The following is a 24,116-nucleotide window of genomic DNA, read 5'->3' on the forward strand; positions in this document are numbered from 1 at the left end:
CTCTGGTAATGTCAGTTACTCTGATGATGTCACTTACTCTGGTAATGTCAGTTACTCTGACGATGTCACTTACTCTGGTAATGTCAGTTACTCTGATGATGTCACTTACTCTGGTAATGTCAGTTACTCTGATGATGTCACTTACTCTGGTAATGTCAGTTACTCTGATGATGTCATCTATTCTGATAACGTCAGTTACTCTGATGATGTCACTTACTCTGGTAATGTCAGTTACTCTGATGATGTCACTTACTCTGGTAATCTCAGTTACTCTGATGATGTCACTTACTCTGGTAATGTCAGTTACTCTGATGATGTCACTTACTCTGGTAATGTCAGTTACTCTGATGATGTCACTTAGTCTGGTAATGTCAGTTACTCTGATGATGTCACTTACTCTGGTAATGTCAGTTACTCTGATGATGTAACTTAGTCTGGTAATGTCAGTTACTCTGATGATGTCACTTACTCTGGTAATGTCAGTTACTCTGATCATGTCACTTACTCTGGTAATGTCAGCTACTCTGATGATGTCACTTACTCTGGTAATGTCAGTTACTCTGTTGATGTCACTTACTCTGGTAATGTCAGTTACTCTGATGGTGTCACTTACTCTGGTAATGTCAGTTACTCTGATGATGTCACTTACTCTGGTAATGTCAGTTACTCTGATGATGTCACTTACTCTGGTAATCTCAGTTACTCTGATGATGTCACTTACTCTGGTAATGTCAGTTACTCTGATGATGTCACTTACTCTGGTAATGTCAGTTACTCTGATGATGTCACTTACTCTGGTAATGTCAGTTACTCTGATGATGTCACTTACTCTGGTAATGTCAGTTACTCTGATGATGTCACTTACTCTGGTAATGTCAGTTACTCTGATGATGTAACTTAGTCTGGTAATGTCAGTTACTCTGATGATGTCACTTACTCTGGTAATGTCAGTTACTCTGATGATGTCACTTACTCTGGTAATGTCAGTTACTCTGATGATGTCATCTATTCTGATAACGTCAGTTACTCTGATGATGTCACTTACTCTGGTAATCTCAGTTACTCTGATGATGTTACTTACTCTGGTAATCTCAGTTACTCTGATGATGTCACTTACTCTTTAATGCTTACAATATTTTATCTGTGTCTAACTAGACGGAGCTGAGGACTCAACTCAAAGAAAAATATGAGAGAAAATGATCCGATATATCAGGAGTCATATTAACATTCATATCCATTATTTTACTAAATAATATTCATATTGTTGCTTTTTTTAAATTTATTTCTATGCTGTTTTTATATTCTGATTGTAGATTGTTGTTTGCTATTTTCTGTACCATGTTAAGACCCTACTGTCTGGGCTGCGGTTCTGCCTTGGAACAGGGGGCACAGAAGAAAAAGAAAAATGGCTCCAGAATCAGGGAAACTGTGCCAACTGGAGGAGCGTTCAATTAAAAAATACAGCAAAAATCCCTCTTTAACACATAGCTATAGGTTGGTCTCCATTAAAATGGAAGTCCATGGTACTTTGAGCAGCTGGTTTTCAAAGGGCCTTTTAATTTTGGGCTTTCCCCTTCATCATATATGGAGGTCGTAGCTGCCTGATCTACTGTCTTGAGCCCCCATGTGAACCCCAGTTTAGGACACTCGGGGTGACTATGGAGCGTGTGACATGAGCATGAGATGCCGTGCATGATTTGGGGTGCACTCCTCCACTCATGTATAATCTTGGGGGTGGGAAGGTACCTGTCGAGCGCCACACACTTTGGTGCGACATTCGCGGCCGATGTGGAGGTTACAGACTCCAAGATTTAGTGATTGCTTATAATCTACCTAGAAAAATAAAGCAGCAAAAGTCGGAAAAGTGGAGACAAAGAGATGATTTATCACACGCTTCAGTGAGAGGATTCGCTGCACCCTCCCTAGTGTTTCGGCATCTCTGCGCCTGGTGCCGACTAACATTGACGTTTCCATGGTGACGCCAGGGTTCAGCGCTTACTATGGAAACAGCGAAAGGTCTGAGCCGCGGCCCATTACACAATGGGCAACCATTCACCATCAGCCATCGTCATGGCAACAGAGGCCTGCTGTCTTCTGCTGAGCCTGACTGGCTGTGAGCCATCACCATGGAAACCTTTTCTAGTTCAAGCTTTGGCCTAATAGGACCGAGCCGAAGCTGCCACCCGGGCTCCACCCCTAGAGTCGACACCACCTTAAAAACGTTTCCCCTTCCCCCATTTGTTCATCTGGAAATTAAATAGGGGTCTTCAAGCAACATCCCAGATGTAAGGAAAAAGGGTCCCGGAATTGAGACCTATAACACACAGTGTGTCATGAGACAAGTGCATATTCCAAGTAATACACAAGCTCCCATGTCACAAGGAACCAGCCAGAACCACACACAGTCCAGATCTTTCCACAGTCACCTATTCACATTTTTTCGGGACGTCACACGCAAGTTTCTACATTCTAAAAGATTGTGAGAATAGAAATGTCCACAAGACGTCACCATATAAATAATGGCTCCAAGTGGCAGATAAAGTCCTACATTGTCTGAAAGCAGGTTACAATCCATCACAGCTTGACAAAAAGTCAATATTGTCACCAAAATGGCCGACAATAACAATGTCAGCTCATGTGTGCTTTACTGTGTGTGCCTTTAGGTCACAGTCCATAGATCACTCATGGAGTTCATCTGCCATATCCAAAGAGGCCAACATAACATTCTGCTGCATACAGAAATCTCAACATCCACCCCAAGAGGAGCTCTCTGTAAAAACAGTCCATCCTCAGAGGAGCTGTCCCCCATCATCAGCCCATCCTCAGAGGAGTTCTCTGTGATAACAGCCCATCCCCAGAGATGCTGTGCCCCATCATCAGCCCGTCCTCAGAGGAGCTGTCCCTCATCATCAGCCCATCCCCAGAGATGCTGTCCCTCATCATCAGCCCATCCCAAGAGGAGCTGTCCCTCATTATCAGCCCATCCCCAGAGGTTCTGTCCCTCATTATCAGCCCATCCCCAGAGGTTCTGTCCCTCATTATCATCCCATCCACAGAGGAGCTGTCCCTCATCATGAGCCCACACCCAGAGGAGCTGTCCCTCATAGACAGCCCATCCCAAGAGGAGCTGTCCCTCATTATCAGCCCGTCCTCAGAGGAGCTGTCCCTCATCATCAGCCCATCCCCAGAGATGCTGTCCCTCATCATCAGCCCATCCCAAGAGGAGCTGTCCCTCATTATCAGCCCATCCCCAGAGGTTCTGTCCCTCATTATCATCCCATCCACAGAGGAGCTGTCCCTCATCATGAGCCCACACCCAGAGGAGCTGTCCCTCATAGACAGCCCATCCCAAGAGGAGCTGTCCCTCATTATCAGCCCATCCCCAGAGGTTCTGTCCCTCATAATCAGCCCATCCCAAGAGGTGCTGTCCCTCATTATCATCCCATCCTCAGAGGAGCTGTCTCTCATCATCAGCCCACACCCAGAGGAGCTGTCCCTCATAGACAGCCCATCCCCATAGGAGGTCTCTCTCATAATCAGCCCATCCCCAGAGGAGCTGTCCCCCATAGACAGCCCATCCCCAGAGGAGCTCTCCATAATAATCAGCCCATTCTCAGAGGAGCTGTCCCTCACAGACGGCCCATCCCTATAAGACCTTTGCATCACAGACTGTGTCTACATTCTGGTATATTTACATCTAGATTATAACCTCTTGGTATTAGGGTTTCTCAGTTTTCTTCCAGTTGTGATTTCTCTATGTCTGTTATAAAGCATCATCTTCAACTTTGCATAGTGCCAGTATATACCCCTTGCTGTGACCCATAGATCAGATTGGACCTCCCCAACCAACCTTTACTGTACCAATGTACACACATAACAGACCAATGTACACACATAACAGACAAGAAGGTTGGCATGTCCATAGCACATATACTGACCTGGATAAAAGTCTTTAGACTTGGACAGTTTGATGGTGGCTCCTGTTTCACGCTGAAGCTGGACAATTGTTTGACCTCCTTTTCCGATAATGGAGCCAGCAGCATAACTCGGTATCAGCACCTTCAGGAAAAGCTCACTGTCATCTGCTGAAAAATACAACACAACTCTGCTGTATCACATCTCAACAATAAAAATGAACAGATTATCCCCGCATGACCAACCTGGTAAATTCTCCTGTCTAGCATAGTATATATAGTATATAGAAGATCTGTCAGCTTTCCGGTGTGATGCAGGAGAGTATCTAGGTGTCTCCCAGGCAGCCACGTTTTGCCGTCCCCAAAGTTGGATTCAGCCGTTCTCTGTGCCGGCTGTCCAACTGACAGTCGACTCAGAGAAGGTGTAACACACCAGCTCCCAGAATTCAATTGTACTCATGTCTTTTGGCAGTGGGCAATGTGTGAGGAGACAGTATGTAGAGGGGAAGGAATGTTTGAAGAGACAGTATGGGGAGAGGTGGGGAATGTGTGAGGAGACAGTATTGGCAGCGGGGAGGAGGGTGGGGAGGGAAATTTGTGGGGAGACAGTATGGGGAGCAGGGGGAATGTGTAAGGAGATAGTATGGTGAGCAGGGGGGACATGTGAGGACACCAGTATGGAGAGTGGAAGGGGATTTGTGGAGAGAAGGTATGGAGAGGGAGGGGGTAAATGTGTGAGTAGACAATATGGAGTAAACATATATGGTGGGAGAAAAGTGTGAGGGGACAGTATTGAAGAGAATGGTGTTAGGAGACAGTATGTGGGAGAAAAGTATGAGGGGGCACAATATAGAGACTGGGCAGTATAGGGGAGAACACAATGTGAGGGCAAAGCAAGTAGAAGAAAGAATGTCGAGGAGGGGGAGTGTGAGGAAAGGACTATACACTGGGTCGTACAGGGGGAAGGGGACAGAATGTGAGAGGACAGAGTGAAGAGGGGGCCCAGTATGGAAAGGAGAGGACAGTTTGGAGGCCACTTACCATAAGAGGGACAGTGTGGTGGGTCGTGTTTTGTGCAGGGAACATAGTGAGGGGCACTTATTCAGGGGCTTAGCATTGGGCAGATATTTTTATTCAGGGGCATTATAATCACACTGCTACTTACGAGTATAAGGGCACTCGTATAAGGGCACCGTGTCAAGATGTGCGGCAGAAGACTGGAGAAGAGAGAAGTCAGCAGAGGTGAACTGTGGATGCAAAAAGTCATCCTGGTTTCAAGACAAGACAGAGAAGGACTCCAATCAGATAATACTGTGGCATGTAAAACTTTGGGCACCCCTGGTCGAGATTACTGTTATTGTGAACAGTTAAGCAAGTTGAAGATGAAATGATCTCTAAAAGGCCTAAAGTTAAAGATGATACATTTCTAGTGATGAGTGAACATGCTCGTTACTCGAGATTTACGAGCATGCTCGGGTGTTTTCCGAGTATCTTCAGCGTGCTCGGGTGTTATGTTTGAGTCACGTCTTGCGCATGATTTGCGACTGTCTGACAGCTTTAATACATGTGAGGAATGCCTGTTTCTTAGTAAATGGGATACTAGTGACGGGACTCTTGGACTCGGGGAGTTTGATGACTCTGATAAGAGCCACACTTCCCCACCAGTTGATCCCCGGGAAAAATGTGGGCGTCCGCTGTATTCACGGGGACACCAAAGACTACCCTGTTGCCAGAGTGACTCTAACAACTAACTGCGACTCTGAGTCCCATGAGGTGGGAGTAGTTAAGGAACTGCTACACCCAGTGATAATAGGGCGAGACTTTAGCCTGTTCTGGGAATTATGGCAGAAAGCAGGCGTACCACGTGACTCAGGAAGCAGCCGGTCCCACCATGTTGAATTCCCAACGCAGTCTGAGACAAATGATTTCCTCCTGTGTGTCTTTGCCGGTGACAAGGACGAGATGTTGACCCAAGAGGCTGAGATTCCTGAGTTGGGGGTTTCTGGGGGAAATTTTGGCCCTGCTCAGACGCAGGATCCCACATTGAATAATGCATTTGATAATGTGTCTGTGATAAATGGGGTTGCTCAAGAGCTGGGGGCTGACACCAGGTTCCCATATTTCACACTAAATGAGGAACTACTTTATCGGGTCACTAAACCAAAAGGGGAAGTGGTTGAGCAGTTAGTGGTGCCAGGTCCCTATAGGCGAAGGGTGTTAGACCTGGCCCATTTTCATATCTTGGGTGGACATCTGGGAGTAGAAAAAAACCAAGAGCAGGTCCTGCAGAGGTTCTACGGGCCTGGATGTCACAGGGAGATTGTTAATTACTGCTGGTCCTGCCCCACCTGTCAGCTAACTGCTCCCGTGTCCCACTTCCGAAGCCCTCTAGTGCCATTGCCTATTATAGAGGTCCCATTTGACCGGCTTGCCATGGACCTTGTCGGGCCCCTGGTCAAATCCGCCAGGGGGCACCAATACATCCTGGTAGTGTTGGACTATGCAACTTGGTATCCTGAGGCAGTACCATTGAGAAACTCCTCCGCCAGGAGTATCACCAGAGAGCTTGTGCATATTTTCTCCCAGACGGGCCTGCCAAAGGAGAGCCTGACGGACCAGGGAACTCCTTTTATGTCTAAGGTGATGAGGGAGTTGTGAAAGGCTCTCCAGATTACACAACTCCGGATGTCGGTATACCATCCGCAGACGGACGGCCTGGTGGAGAGATTCAACAAGACCTTTAAGTCTATGTTGAAGAAGGTTGTGGAGAAGGATGGGCGAGACTGGGATTGCCTATTACCATGCCAGCTGTTAGGGAAGTTCCCCAGAGCTCTACGGGATTCTCACAGTTTGAGCTGCTATACGGACAGCACCCACAGGGACTTCTGGACATAGCGAAGGAGACCTGGGAAGCAGAGGTTACACCCCACTGGAGCATCATTGAGAATGTGGCTCAAATACAGGACTGGATCGCGAAGGTGATGCCATTTCCCACCAAGGACAACATCTGCAAGGAGTTTGTATGTTCTCCCCGTGTTTGCGTGGGTTTCCTCCGGGTTCTCCGGTTTCCTCCCACACTCCAAAGACATACTGATAGGGAATTTAAATTATGAGCCCCAGTGGGGACAGCGATGATAATGTATGTAAAGCGCTGCAGAATATGTTGGCATTATATAAAAATAAAGATTATTATTATTATTATTATTAAGGAGAGCCTCCTACAGGCACAAGAAGCCCAGGCGAGGGTCTACAATCGGGCAGCAAGGCTGAGACAATTCAGCCCTGGAGACCGGGTATTAGTGTTAGTATCCACGGTGGAAAGTAAATTTCTGGCCAAGTGGCAAGGGCCGTACGAGGTGGTCGAGAAATTGAGTGAAGTCAATAATAAAATCCACCAGCCAGGAAGAAGAAAGCCATTTCAGATCTACCACAGCAACTTGCTTAAGCCATGGTGGGACAGGGAACCGGTGGAGGCTAAGCGTCTGTGGGCCAATCCTGAAGCCAGGGTCGAGGATGTCACAGTGGCTGAGACACTATCACCAGCCCAAAAACGACAGTGCCGAGAATTGCTGCAGAGATACCGAGACCTGTTCTCAGAGTTGCTCGGATGTACGCAGGTTGTGGAGCATGAGATCTTGATGGAACCACATGTACAGGTGAACCAGAGGCCATATCGAATCCCCGAAGCCCACCGCGAAGTGATCTCCAAGGAGGTGCGGAGGATGTTGAACCTGGGCGTCATTGAGGAGTCTTAGAGCGGCTGGTCCAGCCCCATTGTTCTTGTACCGAAGCTGGACGGAGAATGGCGCTTCTGTAACGATTACAGAAAACTAAACGAAGTGTCTAAGTTTGACGCCTATCCGATGCCCCGGGTCGATGAACTTATTTAAAGGCTGGGGCCTGCCAGGTACATTACTATCCTGGACCTAACAAAGGGGTACTGGCAAATTCTCTTGTCCCAAGGTGTCAAGGAGAAAACTTCCTTCTCTACACCCGACGGGTGTTTTCAGTACACCAGGATACTGCTCGGTCTGCAAGGTGCCCCAGCTACCTTCCAGAGGGCCATGGACCGGATCCTAGCCTCACACAAGAAGTACGCCGCCGCTTACCTGGACGACATCATGATCTTCAGCCCAGATTGGGGAAGACAAATACAGAAGGTCCAGGCGGTACTGGATGCGCTGAGGAAGGCAGGCTTTACCATAGACCCGAAAAAGTGCGCTATGGGAAAAGAAGAGGCGAAATACTTGGGCTACATCGTCGGAAGGGGCGAAATAAAGCCGCAAGTGAAGAAGGTTGAAGCAATCCAAAAGTGTCCGCAACCGGCCTCCAAGAAACCAGGTTCTGGCGTTTCTAGGAATTGTGGGATACTATCGGCGATATATCCAGAATTTCGCCATGATAGCCGCACCCCTGACCGACCTGCTTAAAGGGACGAAGACAGCGATGGCCAAATGGTCTGAGGAAGCAGAGGGAGCGTTCCAGGAATTGAAACTCTCCCTGTGTAAGCAGCCGGTCTTGATTGCTCCTGACTTCAATAAGAAGTTCGAAGTCCAGACGGGCGCCTCGGAGGTCGGGTTAGTAGTCGTGTTGTCCCAAGAAGTGAACGGGGAGGAGCATCCCATCCTGTATTGTAATGTATGTATCATCCAAAATTTACTTTGCATTTACATAGTGTCAATGACTGCCTTCTTGACATCTGTCAAGTCAGCAATCTTCCCCATGATTGTGGAGCCTACTGAAACAGACTAAGGGACCTTTTTAAATGCTTAGGAAGCTTTTGCTGGTGTTTTTTGTTAATTATTCTAATTTACTGAGATAATGACTTTTGTGTTTTCATTGGCTGTAAGCTATGATCATCAACATTAACAGAAAAAAACACTTGAAATAGAGCACTCTATTTGTAATGACTCTATATAATATGAGTTTCACTTTTTGTATTGAAGAAAAATAAATTAACTTTTTGATGATATTCTAATTTATTGAGATGCACCTGTATATGTGCATATATATATATATATATACAGTATATATATATATATATATATATATATATATATATATATATATATAAAATATATATATATATATATATACAGTACAGAACAAAAGTTTGGACACACCTTCTCATTTAAAGATTTTTCTGTATTTTCATGACTATGAAAATTGTACATTCACACTGAAGGCATCAAAACTATGAATTAAGACATGTGGAATTATATACTTGAACTACTGAAAATATGTCTTATATTATAGGTTCTTCAAAGTAGCCACCTTTTGCTTTGATGACTGCTTTGCACACTCTTGGCATTCTCTTGATGAGCTTCAAGAGGTAGTCACCGGAAATGGTTTTCACTTCACAGGTGTGCCCTGTCAAGTTTAATAAGTGGGATTTCTTGCCTTATAAATGGGGTTGGGACCATCAGTTGTGTTGTGCAGAAGTCTGGTGGATACACAGCTGATAGTCCTACTGAATAGACTGTTAGAATTTGTATTATGGCAAGAAAAAAACAGCTAAGTAAAGAGAAATGAGTGGCCATCATTACTTTAAGAAATGAAGGTCAGTCAGGCCGAAAAATTGGGCAAACCTGAAAGTGTCCCCAAGTGCAGTTGCAAACACCATCAAGCGCTACAAAGAAACTGGCTCACATGAGGACTGCCCCAGGAAAGGAAGACCAAGAGTCACCTCTGCTTCTGAGGATAAGTTTATCCGAGTCACCAGCCTCAGAAATCGCAGGTTAACAGCAGCTCAGATTAGAGACCAGGTCAATGCCACACAGAGTTCTAGCAGCAGACACATCTCTACAACAACTGTTAAGAGGAGACTTTGTGCAGCAGGCCTTCATGGTAAAATAGCTGCTAGGAAACCACTGCTAAGGACAGGCAACAAGCAGAAGAGACTTGTTTGGGCTAAAGAACACAAGGAATGGACATTATACCATTGGAAATCTGTGCTTTGGTCTGATGAGTCCAAATTTGAGATCATTGGTTCCAACCACCGTGTCTTTGTGCGACGCAGAAAAGGTGAACGGATGGACTCTACATGCCTGGTTCCCACCGTGAAGCATGGAGGAGGAGGTGTGATGGTGTGGGGGTGCTTTGCTGGTGACACTGTTGGGGATTTATTAAAAATTGAAGGCATACTGAACCAGCATGGCTACCACAGCATCTTGCAGCGGCATGCTATTCCATCCGGTTTGCGTTTAGTTGGACCATCATTTATTTTTCAACAGGACAATGACCCCAAACACACCTCCAGGCAGTGTAAGGGCTATTTGACCAAGAGGGAGAGTGATGGGGGGCTACGCCAGATGACCTGGCCTCCATAGTCACCAGACCTGAACCCAATCGAGATGGTTTGGGGTGAGCTGGACCGCAGAGTGAAGGCAAAAGGGCCAACAAGTGCTAAGCATCTCTGGGAACTCCTTCAAGATTGTTGGAAGACCATTTCTGGTGACTACCTCTTGAAGCTCATCAAGAGAATGCCAAGAGTGTGCAAAGCAGTCATCAAAGCAAAAGGTGGCTACTTTGAAGAACCTAGAATATAAGACATATTTTCAGCTGTTTCACACTTTTTTGTTAAGTATATAATTCCACCTGTGGTAATTCATAGTTTTGATGCCTCCAGTGTGAATGTACAATTTTCATAGTCATGAAAATACAGAAAAATCTTTAAATGAGAAGGTGTGTCCAAACTTTTGGTCTGTACTGTATATATATATATATATATATATATATATATATATATATATACATATACACTACCATTCAAAAGTCTGGGGTCATTTAGAAATGTCATTATTTTTTTAAAAAAAGCACATTTTTTTTCAATGAAGCTAACATTAAATGAATCAGACATACACTCTATACATTGCTAATGTGGTAAATGACTATTCTAGCGGCAAACGTCTTGTTTTTATTGCAATATCTACATAGGTGTATAGAGGCCCATTTCCAACAACCACCACTCCAGTGTTTTAATGGTACATTGTGTTTGCTAACTGTGTAAGAAGCTAATGGATGTTTAGAAAACCCTTTCACAAGTATGTTAGCTCAGCTGAAAACGGTTTGGCTGATTTGAGAACCTATAAAATTGACCTTCCTTTGAGCTAGTTGAGAATCAGGAGCATTAAATTTGTTTGTTCTATGAAACTCTCAAAATGGCCAGAAAAAGAGAACTTTCATGTGAAACTCGACAGTCTATTCTTGTTCTTAGAAATGAAGGCTATTCCATGCGAGAAGTTGCCAAGAAACTGAAAATTCCCTCCAACGGTGTGTACTACTCCCTTCAGAGGAGAGCACAAACTGGCTCTAACCAGAGTAGAAAAAGAAGTGGGAGGCCCCGCTGGTACTTTTTGTTGGTCATTTTTCCATTTGATTACATCTGCTATCGTGAGAGCACCCTTCACCTGGTATCTCCACCCTCATTACGCACCCTTGGAGGAATCTCCATCCGGACACCTGGTCAGCTGCATCTATTGGATTTATTTCATGCATTTTTAGGAGTTGTGCCCAAATATACACAACTCCATCAGGTGATCATATTCCCTGTTTTTTAGTTACATTTCTCTCCTTTTTACCTTTAGGCAATTTCTCTATCGGTTCTGATAATGTACACATTTAACAATCCATAACTTGTAAGATATGTCCATGTATTTTACCGCCTGACGGCGGATAGAGCTGGTGGTCACGTAACCGCAAGTATGTAATTTGGATACATGAGGTCACGTGTCATCTGTGTTTTGGTTTATTGTATAGAGGATCTGTCAGCTCTCCTGTGTGGTGTAGTATATAGAGGATCTATCAGCTCTCCTGTGAGGTGTAGTATATAGAGGATCTGTCAGCTCTCCTGTGTGGTGTAGTATATAGAGGATCTGTCGGCTCTCCTGTGTGGTGTAGTATATAGAGGATCTGTCGGCTCTCCTGTGTGGTGTAGTATATAGAGGATCTGTCAGCTCTCCTGTGTGGTGTAGTATATAGAGGATCTGTCAGCTCTCCTCTGTGGTGTAATATATAGAGGATCTGTCAGCTCTCCTGTGTGGTGTAGTATATAGAGGATCTGTCAGCTCTCCTGTGTGGTGTAGTATATAGAGGATCTGTTGGCTCTCCTGTGTGATGTAGTATATAGAGGATATGTCAGCTCTCCTGTGTGGTGTAGTATATAGAGGATCTGTCAGCTCTCCTGTGTGGTGTAGTATATAGAGGATCTGTCAGCTCTCCTCTGTGGTGTAGCATATAGAGGATCTGTCAGCTCTCCTGTGTGGTGTAGTATATAGACAGTCTGTCAGCTCTCCTGTGTGGTGTAGTATATAGAGGATCTATCAGCTCTCCTGTGTGGTGTAGTATAGAGAGGATCTGTCAGCTCTCCTGTGTGGTGTAGTATATAGAGGATCTGTCAGTTCTCCTGTGTGGTGTAGTGTAGAGAGGATCTGTCAGCTCTCCTGTGTGGTGTAGTATATAGAGGATCTGTCAGTTCTCCTGTGTGGTGTAGTATATAGAGGATCTATCAGCTCTCCTGTGTGGTGCAGTATATAGAGGATCTGTCAGCTCTCCTGTGTGGTGTACTATATAGAGGATCTGTCAGCTCTCCTGTGTGGTGTAGTATATAGAGGATCTGTCAGCTCTCCTGTGTGGTGTAGTGTATAGAGGATCTGTCAGCTCTCCTGTGTGGTGTAGTATATAGAGGATGTGTCAGCTCTCCTGTGTGGTGTAGTATATAGAGGATCTGTCAGCTCTCCTGTGTGGTGTAGTATATAGAGGATCTATTAGCTCTCCTGTGTGGTGTAGTATATAGAGGATCTGTCAGCTCTCCTGTGTGGTGTAGTATATAGAGGATGTGTCAGCTCTCCAGTGTGATGTAGTATATAGAGGATCTGTCAGCTCTCCTGTGTGGTGTAGTATATAGAGGATCTGTCAGCTCTCCTGTGTGGTGTAGTATATAGAGGATCTGTCCGCTCTCCTGTGTGGTGTAGTATATAGAGGATCTGTCAGCTCTCCTGTGTGGTGTAGTATATAGAGGATGTGTCAGCTCTCCAGTGTGATGTAGTATATAGAGGATCTGTCAGCTCTCCTGTGTGGTGTAGTATATAGAGGATCTGTCAGCTCTCCTGTGTGGTGTAGTATATAGAGGATCTGTCCGCTCTCCTGTGTGGTGTAGTGTATAGAGGATCTGTCAGCTCTCCTGTGTGGTGTAGTATATAGAGGATCTGTCAGCTCTTCTGTGTGGTGTAGTATATAGAGGATGTGTCAGCTCTCCTGTGTGTTGTAGTATATAGAGGATCTGTCAGCTCTTCTGTGTGGTGTAGTATATAGAGGATCTGTCAGTTCTCCTGTGTGGTGTAGTATATAGAGGATGTGTCCGCTCTCCTGTGTGGTGTAGTATATAGAGGATCTGTCAGCTCTCCTGTGTGGTGTAGTCTATAGAGGATCTGTCAGTTCTCCTGTGTGGTGTAGTATATAGAGGATGTGTCCGCTCTCCTGTGTGGTGTAGTATATAGAGGATCTGTCAGCTCTCCTGTGTGGTGTAGTCTATAGAGGATCTGTCAGCTCTCCTGTGTGGTGTAGTATATAGAGGATCTGTCAGCTCTCCCGTGTGGTATAGTATATAGAGGATGTGTCAGCTCTCCTGTGTGGTGTAGTATATAGAGGATCTGTCAGCTCTTCTGTGTGGTGTAGTGTATAGAGGATCTGTCAGCTCTCCTGTGTGGTGTAGTATATAGAGGATCTGTCAGCTCTCCTGTGTGGTGTAGTATATAGAGGATCTGTCGGCTCTCCTGTGTGATGTAGTATAAAGAGGATCTGTCAGCTCTCCTGTGTGGTGTAGTATATAGAGGATCTGTCAACTCTCCTGTGTGGTGTAGTATATAGAGGATCTGTCAGCTCTCCTGTGTGGTATAGTATATAGAGGATCTGTCAGCTCTCCTGTGTGGTGTAGTATATAGAGGATCTGTCAGCTCTCCTGTGTGGGGTAGTATATAGAGGATCTGTCAGCTCTCCTGTGTGGTGTAGTATAAAGAGGATCTGTCAGCTCTCCTGTGTGGTGTAGTATATAGAGGATCTGTCAGCTCTCCTGTGTGGTGTAGTATATAGAGGATCTGTCATCTCTGCTGTGTGATGTAGTATATAGAGGATCTGTCACCTCTCCTATGTGGTGTAGTATATAGAGGATCTGTCAGCTCTCCTGTCTAGTGTAGTATAGAGAGGATCTGTCGGCTCTCCTGTGTGGTGTAGTATATAGAGGATCTGTCAGCTCTCCTGTGTGGTGTAGTATATAGAGGATCTGTCAGCTCTCCTGTGTGGTGTAGTATATAGAGGATCTGTCAGCTCTCCTGTGTGGTGTAGTATATAGAGGATCTGTCATCTCTGCTGTGTGATGTAGTATATAGAGGATCTGTCAGCTCTCCTGTGTGGTGTAGTATATAGAGGATCTGTCAGCTCTCCTGTGTGTTGTAGTATATAGAGGATCTGTCAGCTCTCCTGTGTGGTGTAGTATATAGAGGATGTGTCAGCTCTCCTGTGTGGTGTAGTATATAGTGGATCTGTCGGCTCTCCTATGTGGTGTAGCATATAGAGGATCTGTCAGCTCTCCTGTGTGGTGTAGTATATAGAGGATCTGTCAGCTCTCCTGTGTGGTGTAGTATATAGAGGATCTGTCAGCTCTCCTGTGTGGTGTAGTATATAGAGGATCTGTCGGCTCTCCTGTGTGATGTAGTATATAGAGGATGTGTCAGCTCTCCTGTGTGGTGTAGTATATAGAGGATCTGTCAGCTCTCCTGTGTGGTGTAGTATATAGAGGATCTGTCAGCTCTCCTGTGTGGTGTAGTATATAGAGGATCTGTCAGCTCTCCTGTGTGGTGTAGTATATAGAGGATCTGTCGGCTCTCCTGTGTGATGTAGTATATAGACGATGTGTCAGATCTCCTGTGTGGTGTAGTATATAGAGGATCTGTCAGCTCTCCTGTGTGGTGTAGTACATAGAGGATCTGTCAGCTCTCCTGTGTGGTGTAGTATATAGAGGATGTGTCAGCTCTCCTGTGTGGTGTAGTATATAGAGGATCTGTCAGCTCTCCTGTGTAGTGTAGTATATAGAGGATCTGTCAGCTTTCCTGTGTGGTGTAGTATATAGAGGATCTGTCAGCTCTCCTGTGTGGTGTAGTATATAGAGGATGTGTCAGCTCTCCTGTGTGGTGTAGTATATAGAGGATCTGTCCGCTCTCCTGTGTGGTGTAGTATATAGAGGATGTGTCAGCTCTCCTGTGTGGTGTAGTATATAGAGGATCTGTCAGCTCTCCTGTGTGGTGTAGTGTATAAAGGATCTGTCATCTCTTCTGTGTGGTGTAGTGTATAGAGGATCTGTCAGCTCTCCTGTGTGGTATAGTATATAGAGGATCTGTCGGCTCTCCTGTGTGGTGTAGTATATAGAGGATCTGTCAGCTCTCCTGTGTGGTGTAGTATATAGAGGATCTGGCTGCTCTCCTGTGTGGTGTAGTATATAGAGGATCTGTCAGCTATCCTGTGTGGTGTAGTATATAGAGGATCTGTCAGCTCTCCTGTGTGGTGTAGTATATAGAGGATGTGTCAGCTCTCCAGTGTGATGTAGTATATAGAGGATCTGTCAGCTCTCCTGTGTGGTGTAGTATATAGAGGATCTGTCAGCTCTCCTGTGTGGTGTAGTATATAGAGGATCTGTCCGCTCTCCTGTGTGGTGTAGTGTATAGAGGATCTGTCAGCTCTCCTGTGTGGTGTAGTATATAGAGGATCTGTCATCTCTGCTGTGTGATGTAGTATATAGAGGATCTGTCAGCTCTCCTGTGTGGTGTAGTATATAGAGGATCTGTCAGTCCTCTCCTGTGTGGTGTAGTATATAGAGGATCTGTCAGTCCTCTCCTGTGTGGTGTAGTATATAGAGGATCTGTCAGTCCTCTCCTGTGTGGTGTAGTATATAGAGGATCTGTCAGCTCTCCTGTGTGGTGTAGTATATAGAGGATCTGTCCGCTCTCCTGTGTGGTGTAGTATATAGAGGATCTGTCAGCTCTCCTGTGTGGTGTAGTATATAGAGGATCTGTCGGCTCTCCTGTGTGATGTAGTATATAGAGGATCTGTCAGCTCTCCTGTGTGGTGTAGTATATAGAGGATCTGTCCGCTCTCCTGTGTGGTGTAGTATATAGAGGATCTGTCAGCTCTCCTGTGTGGTGTAGTATATAGAGGATCTGTCCGCTCTCCTGTGTGGTGTACTATATAGAGGATCTGTCAGCTCTCCTGTGTGGTGTAGTATATAGAGGATGTGTCAGCTCTCCTGTGTGGTGTAGTATATAGAGGATCTGTCAGCTCTCCTGTGTGGTGTAGTATATAGAGGATCTGTCAGCTCTCCTGTGTGGTGTAGTATTTAGAGGATCTGTCAGCTCTCCTGTGTGGTGTAGTATATAGAGGATCTGTCAGCTCTCCTGTGTGGTGTAGTATATAGAGGATCAGTCAGCTCTCCTGTGTGGTGTAGTATATAGAGGATCAGTCAGCTCTCCTGTGTGGTGTAGTATATAGAGGATCAGTCAGCTCTCCTGTGTGGTGTAGTATATAGAGGATGTGTCAGCTCTCCTGTGTGGTGTAGTATATAGAGGATCTGTCAGCTCTCCTGTGTGGTGTAGTATATAGAGGATCTGTCAGCTCTCCTGTGTGGTGTAGTATATAGAGGATCAGTCAGCTCTCCTGTGTGGTGTAGTATATAGAGGATCAGTCAGCTCTCCTGTGTGGTGTAGTATATAGAGGATCAGTCAGCTCTCCTGTGTGGTGTAGTATATAGAGGATCAGTCAGCTCTCCTGTGTGGTGTAGTATATAGAGGATCTGTCAGCTCTCCTGTGTGGTGTAGTATATAGAGGATGTGTCAGCTCTCCTGTGTGGTGTAGTATATAGAGGATCAGTCAGCTCTCCTGTGTGGTGTAGTATATAGAGGATCTGTCAGCTCTCCTGTGTGGTGTAGTATATAGAGGATCTGTCAGCTCTCCTGTGTGGTGTAGTATATAGAGGATCTGTCGGCTCTCCTGTGTGGTGTAGTATATAGAGGATGTGTCAGCTCTCCTGTGTGGTGTAGTATATAGAGGATGTGTCAGCTCTCCTGTGTGGTGTAGTATATAGAGGATGTGTCAGCACTCCTGTGTGGTGTAGTATATAGAGGATCTGTCCGCTCTCCTGTGTGGTGTAGTATATAGAGGATCTGTCAGCTCTCCTGTGTGGTGTAGTATATAGAGGATCTGTCTGCTCTCCTGTGTGGTGTAGTGTATAGAGGATCTGTCAGCTCTCCTGTGTGGTGTAGTATATAGAGGATCTGTCAGCTCTCCTGTGTGGTGTAGTATATAGAGGATCTGTCAGCTCTCCTGTGTGGTGTAGTATATAGAGGATCAGTCAGCTCTCCTGTGTGGTGTAGTATATAGAGGATCAGTCAGCTCTCCTGTGTGGAGTAGTATATAGAGGATCAGTCAGCTCTCCTGTGTGGTGTAGTATATAGAGGATCTGTCAGCTCTCCTGTGTGGTGTAGTATATAGAAGATCTGTCAGCTCTCCTGTGTCGTGTAGTGTATAGAGGATCTGTCAGCTCTCCTGTGTGATGTAGTATATAGAGGATCTGTCAGCTCTCCTGTGTGGTGTAGTATATAGAGGATCTGTCAGCTCTCCTGTGTGGTGTAGTATATAGAGGATCTGTCAGCTCTCCTGTGTGGTGTAGTATATAGAGGATCTGTCGGCTCTCCTGTGTAGTGTAGCATATAGAGGATCTGTCAGCTCTCCTGTGTGGTGTAGTATATAGAGGATCTGTCAGCTCTCCTGTGTGGTGTAGTATATAGAGGATGTGTCAGCTCTCCTGTGTGGTGTAGTATATAGACGATGTGACAGCTCTCCTGTGTGGTGTAGTATACAGAGGATCTGTCGGCTCTCCTGTGTGGTGTAGTATATAGAGGATCTGTCAGCTCTCCTGTGTGGTGTAGTATACAGAGGATGTGTCAGCTCTCCTGTGTGGTGTAGTATATAGAGGATCTGTCAGCTCTCCTGTGTGGTGTAGTATATAGAGGATCTGTCAGCTCTCCTGTGTGGTGTAGTATATAGAGGATCTGTCTGCTCTCCTGTGTGGTGTAGTATATAGAGGATCTGTCAGCTCTCCTGTGTGGTGTAGTATATAGAGGATCTGTCTGCTCTCCTGTGTGGTGTAGTATATAGAGGATCTGTCAGCTCTCCTGTGTGGTGTAGTATATAGAGGATGTGTCAGCTCTCCTGTGTGGTGTAGTATATAGAGGATCTGTCAGCTCTCCTGTGTGGTGTAGTATATAGAGGATGTGTCAGCTCTCATGTGTGGTGTAGTATATAGAGAATCTGTCCGCTCTCCTGTGTGGTGTAGTATATAGAGGATCAGTCAGCTCTCCTGTGTGGTGTAGTATATAGAGGATCTGTCCTGTGTGGTATAGTATATAGAGGATGTGTCAGCCCTCCTGTGTGGTGTAGTATATAGAGGATCTGTCAGCTCTCCTGTGTGGTGTAGTATATAGAGGATCTGTCAGCTCTCCTGTGTGGTGTAGTATATAGAGGATCTGTCAGCTGTCCTGTGTGGTGTAGTATATAGAGGATCTGTCAGCTCTCCTATATGGTGTAGTATATAGAGGATCTGTCAGCTCTCCTGTGTGGTGTAGTATATAGAGGATGTGTCAGCTCTCCAGTGTGGTGTAGTATATAGAGGATCTGTCAGCTCTCCTGTGTGGTGTAGTATATAGAGGATCTGTCAGCTCTCCTGTGTGGTGTAGTATATAGAGGATCTGTCCTGTGTGATGTAGTAATTAGAGGATCTGTCAGCTCTCCTGTGTGGTGTAGTATATAGAGGATCTGTCAGCTCTCCTGTATGGTGTAATATATAGAGGATCTGTCAGCTGTCCTGTGTGGTGTAGTATATAGAGGATCTGTCAGCTCTCCTATATGGTGTAGTATATAGAGGATCTGTCAGCTCTCCTGTGTGGTGTGTTATATAGAGGATCTGTCAGCTCTCCTGTGTGGTGTAGTATATAGAGGATCTGTCAGCTCTCCTGTGTGGTGTAGTATATAGAGGATCTGTCAGCTCTCCTGTGTGGTGTAGTATATAGAGGATCTGTCAGCTCTCCTGTGTGGTGTAGTATATAGAGGATCTGTCAGTTCTCCTGTGTGGTGTAGTATATAGAGGATCTGTCAGCTCTCCTGTGTGGTGTAGTATATAGAGGATCTGTCAGCTCTCCTGTGTGGTGTAGCATATATAGGATCTGTCCGCTCTCCTGTGTGGTGTAGTATATAGAGGATCTGTCAGCTCTTCTATATGGTGTAGTATATAGAGGATCTGTCAGCTCTCCTGTGTGTTGTATAGTATATAGAGAATCTGTCAGCTCTCCTGTGTGGTGTAGTATATAGAGGATCTGTCAGGTCTCCTGTGTGGTGTATTATATAGAGGATCTGTCAGCTCTCCTCTGTGATGTAGTATATAGAGGATCTGTCAGGTCTCCTGTGTGGTGTAGTATATAGAGAATGTGTCAGCTCTCCTGTGTGGTGTAGTATATAGAGGATCTGTCAGCTCTCCTGTGTGGTGTAGTATATAGAGGATGTGTTGGCTCTCCTGTGTGGTGTAGTATATAGAGGATCTGTCAGCTCTCCTGTGTGGTGTAGTATATAGAGGATCTATCAGCTCTCCTGTGTGGTGTAGTATATAGAGGATGTGTCAGCTCTCCTGTGTGGTGTAGTATATAGAGGATGTGTCAGCTCTCCTGTGTGGTGTAGTATATAGAGGATGTGCCCTGTGTGGTGTAGTATATAGAGGATGTGTCCTGTGTGGTGTAGTATATAGAGGATTTGTCCTGTGTGGTGTAGTATATAGAGGATCTGTCAGCTCTCCTGTGTGGTGTAGTATATAGAGGACCTGTCTGCTCTTCTGTGTGGTGTAGTATATAGAGGATCTGTCAGCTCTCCTGTGTGGTGTAGTATATAGAGGATCTGTCGGCTCTCCTGTGTGGTGTAGTATATAGAGGATCTGTCGGCTCTCCTGTGTGGTGTAGTATATAGAGGATCTGTCAGCTCTCCTGTGTGGTGTAGTATATAGAGGACCTGTCTGCTCTTCTGTGTGGTGTAGTATATAGAGGATCTGTCAGCTCTCCTGTGTGGTGTAGTATATAGAGGATCTGTCGGCTCTCCTGTGTGGTGTAGTATATAGAGGATCTGTCAGTTCTCCTGTGTGGTGTAGTATATAGAGGATCTGTCAGCTCTCCTGTGTGGTGTAGTATATAGAGGATCTGTCGGCTCTCCTGTGTGGTGTAACATATAGAGGATCTGTCAGCTCTCCTGTGTGGTGTAGTATATAGAGGATCTGTCAGCTCTCCTGTGTGGTGTAGTATATAGAGGATGTGTCAGCTCTCCTGTGTGGTGTAGTATATAGACGATGTGACAGCTCTCCTGTGTGGTGTAGTATATAGAGGATCTGTCGGCTCTCCTGTGTGGTGTAGTATATAGAGGATGTGTCGGCTCTCCTGTGTGGTGTAGTATATAGAGGATCTGTCAGCTCTCCTGTGTGGTGTAGTATATAGAGGATCTGTCGGCTCTCCTGTGTGGTGTAGTGTATAGAGGATCTGTCAGCTCTCCTGTGTGGTGTAGTATATAGAGGATCTGTCAGCTCTCCTGTGTGGTGTAGTATATAGAGGATCTGTCAGCTCTCCTGTGTGGTGTAGTATATAGAGGATCAGTCAGCTCTCCTGTGTGGTGTAGTATATAGAGGATCAGTCAGCTCTCCTGTGTGGAGTAGTATATAGAGGATCAGTCAGCTCTCCTGTGTGGTGTAGTATATAGAGGATCTGTCAGCTCTCCTGTGTGGTGTAGTATATAGAAGATCTGTCAGCTCTCCTGTGTCGTGTAGTGTATAGAGGATCTGTCAGCTCTCCTGTGTGATGTAGTATATAGAGGATCTGTCAGCTCTCCTGTGTGGTGTAGTATATAGAGGATCTGTCAGCTCTCCTGTGTGGTGTAGTATATAGAGGATCTGTCAGCTCTCCTGTGTGGTGTAGTATATAGAGGATCTGTCGGCTCTCCTGTGTAGTGTAGCATATAGAGGATCTGTCAGCTCTCCTGTGTGGTGTAGTATATAGAGGATCTGTCAGCTCTCCTGTGTGGTGTAGTATATAGAGGATGTGTCAGCTCTCCTGTGTGGTGTAGTATATAGACGATGTGACAGCTCTCCTGTGTGGTGTAGTATATAGAGGATCTGTCGGCTCTCCTGTGTGGTGTAGTATATAGAGGATCTGTCAGCTCTCCTGTGTGGTGTAGTATACAGAGGATGTGTCAGCTCTCCTGTGTGGTGTAGTATATAGAGGATCTGTCAGCTCTCCTGTGTGGTGTAGTATATAGAGGATCTGTCAGCTCTCCTGTGTGGTGTAGTATATAGAGGATCTGTCTGCTCTCCTGTGTGGTGTAGTATATAGAGGATCTGTCAGCTCTCCTGTGTGGTGTAGTATATAGAGGATCTGTCTGCTCTCCTGTGTGGTGTAGTATATAGAGGATCTGTCAGCTCTCCTGTGTGGTGTAGTATATAGAGGATGTGTCAGCTCTCCTGTGTGGTGTAGTATATAGAGGATCTGTCAGCTCTCCTGTGTGGTGTAGTATATAGAGGATGTGTCAGCTCTCATGTGTGGTGTAGTATATAGAGAATCTGTCCGCTCTCCTGTGTGGTGTAGTATATAGAGGATCAGTCAGCTCTCCTGTGTGGTGTAGTATATAGAGGATCTGTCCTGTGTGGTATAGTATATAGAGGATGTGTCAGCCCTCCTGTGTGGTGTAGTATATAGAGGATCTGTCAGCTCTCCTGTGTGGTGTAGTATATAGAGGATCTGTCAGCTCTCCTGTGTGGTGTAGTATATAGAGGATCTGTCAGCTGTCCTGTGTGGTGTAGTATATAGAGGATCTGTCAGCTCTCCTATATGGTGTAGTATATAGAGGATCTGTCAGCTCTCCTGTGTGGTGTAGTATATAGAGGATGTGTCAGCTCTCCAGTGTGGTGTAGTATATAGAGGATCTGTCAGCTCTCCTGTGTGGTGTAGTATATAGAGGATCTGTCAGCTCTCCTGTGTGGTGTAGTATATAGAGGATCTGTCAGGTGTGATGTAGTAATTAGAGGATCTGTCAGCTCTCCTGTGTGGTGTAGTATATAGAGGATCTGTCAGCTCTCCTGTATGGTGTAATATATAGAGGATCTGTCAGCTGTCCTGTGTGGTGTAGTATATAGAGGATCTGTCAGCTCTCCTATATGGTGTAGTATATAGAGGATCTGTCAGCTCTCCTGTGTGGTGTGTTATATAGAGGATCTGTCAGCTCTCCTGTGTGGTGTAGTATATAGAGGATCTGTCAGCTCTCCTGTGTGGTGTAGTATATAGAGGATCTGTCAGCTCTCCTGTGTGGTGTAGTATATAGAGGATCTGTCAGCTCTCCTGTGTGGTGTAGTATATAGAGGATCTGTCAGTTCTCCTGTGTGGTGTAGTATATAGAGGATCTGTCAGCTCTCCTGTGTGGTGTAGTATATAGAGGATCTGTCAGCTCTCCTGTGTGGTGTAGCATATATAGGATCTGTCCGCTCTCCTGTGTGGTGTAGTATATAGAGGATCTGTCAGCTCTTCTATATGGTGTAGTATATAGAGGATCTGTCAGCTCTCCTGTGTGTTGTATAGTATATAGAGAATCTGTCAGCTCTCCTGTGTGGTGTAGTATATAGAGGATCTGTCAGGTCTCCTGTGTGGTGTATTATATAGAGGATCTGTCAGCTCTCCTCTGTGATGTAGTATATAGAGGATCTGTCAGGTCTCCTGTGTGGTGTAGTATATAGAGAATGTGTCAGCTCTCCTGTGTGGTGTAGTATATAGAGGATCTGTCAGCTCTCCTGTGTGGTGTAGTATATAGAGGATGTGTTGGCTCTCCTGTGTGGTGTAGTATATAGAGGATCTGTCAGCTCTCCTGTGTGGTGTAGTATATAGAGGATCTATCAGCTCTCCTGTGTGGTGTAGTATATAGAGGATGTGTCAGCTCTCCTGTGTGGTGTAGTATATAGAGGATGTGTCAGCTCTCCTGTGTGGTGTAGTATATAGAGGATGTGCCCTGTGTGGTGTAGTATATAGAGGATGTGTCCTGTGTGGTGTAGTATATAGAGGATTTGTCCTGTGTGGTGTAGTATATAGAGGATCTGTCAGCTCTCCTGTGTGGTGTAGTATATAGAGGACCTGTCTGCTCTTCTGTGTGGTGTAGTATATAGAGGATCTGTCAGCTCTCCTGTGTGGTGTAGTATATAGAGGATCTGTCGGCTCTCCTGTGTGGTGTAGTATATAGAGGATCTGTCGGCTCTCCTGTGTGGTGTAGTATATAGAGGATCTGTCAGCTCTCCTGTGTGGTGTAGTATATAGAGGACCTGTCTGCTCTTCTGTGTGGTGTAGTATATAGAGGATCTGTCAGCTCTCCTGTGTGGTGTAGTATATAGAGGATCTGTCGGCTCTCCTGTGTGGTGTAGTATATAGAGGATCTGTCAGTTCTCCTGTGTGGTGTAGTATATAGAGGATCTGTCAGCTCTCCTGTGTGGTGTAGTATATAGAGGATCTGTCGGCTCTCCTGTGTGGTGTAACATATAGAGGATCTGTCAGCTCTCCTGTGTGGTGTAGTATATAGAGGATCTGTCAGCTCTCCTGTGTGGTGTAGTATATAGAGGATGTGTCAGCTCTCCTGTGTGGTGTAGTATATAGACGATGTGACAGCTCTCCTGTGTGGTGTAGTATATAGAGGATCTGTCGGCTCTCCTGTGTGGTGTAGTATATAGAGGATGTGTCGGCTCTCCTGTGTGGTGTAGTATATAGAGGATCTGTCAGCTCTCCTGTGTGGTGTAGTATATAGAGGATCTGTCGGCTCTCCTGTGTGGTGTAGTATATAGAGGATCTGTCAGCTCTCCTGTGTGGTGTAGTATACAGAGGATGTGTCAGCTCTCCTGTGTGGTGTAGTATATAGAGGATCTGTCAGCTCTCCTGTGTGGTGTAGTATATAGAGGATCTGTCAGCTCTCCTGTGTGGTGTAGTATATAGAGGATGTGTCTGCTCTCCTGTGTGGTGTAGTATATAGAGGATGTGTCAGCTCTCCTGTGTGGTGTAGTATATAGAGGATCTGTCAGCTGTCCTGTGTGCTGTAGTATAT

The 24,116-nt window shown here is 45.5% G+C and overlaps 1 protein-coding gene across 2 annotated transcripts in view; it reads right to left on the reverse strand.

Annotated features, from left to right (window-relative positions):
- Positions 1-24,116, reverse strand: part of LOC141155268 (RNA-binding protein Nova-2-like) — a 63,840-nt gene that overhangs the window by 10,723 nt on the left and 29,001 nt on the right. The window contains exon 2 of one of the 2 annotated variants that reach the window (XM_073642077.1): positions 3,939-4,082. In XM_073642077.1, coding sequence (XP_073498178.1) covers positions 3,939-4,082 — 144 coding nt within the window. Of the gene's footprint in view, positions 1-3,938; positions 4,086-24,116 lie in introns of both variants that reach the window. The other variant, XM_073642076.1, reaches the window with a different exon arrangement.

The sequence above is a fragment of the Phyllobates terribilis genome, unplaced genomic scaffold, assembly GCF_046119375.1.
Source record: "Phyllobates terribilis strain yellow unplaced genomic scaffold, ASM4611937v1 Scaffold_7__3_contigs__length_470593459, whole genome shotgun sequence".
NCBI classification, from domain to species: domain Eukaryota; kingdom Metazoa; phylum Chordata; class Amphibia; order Anura; family Dendrobatidae; genus Phyllobates; species Phyllobates terribilis.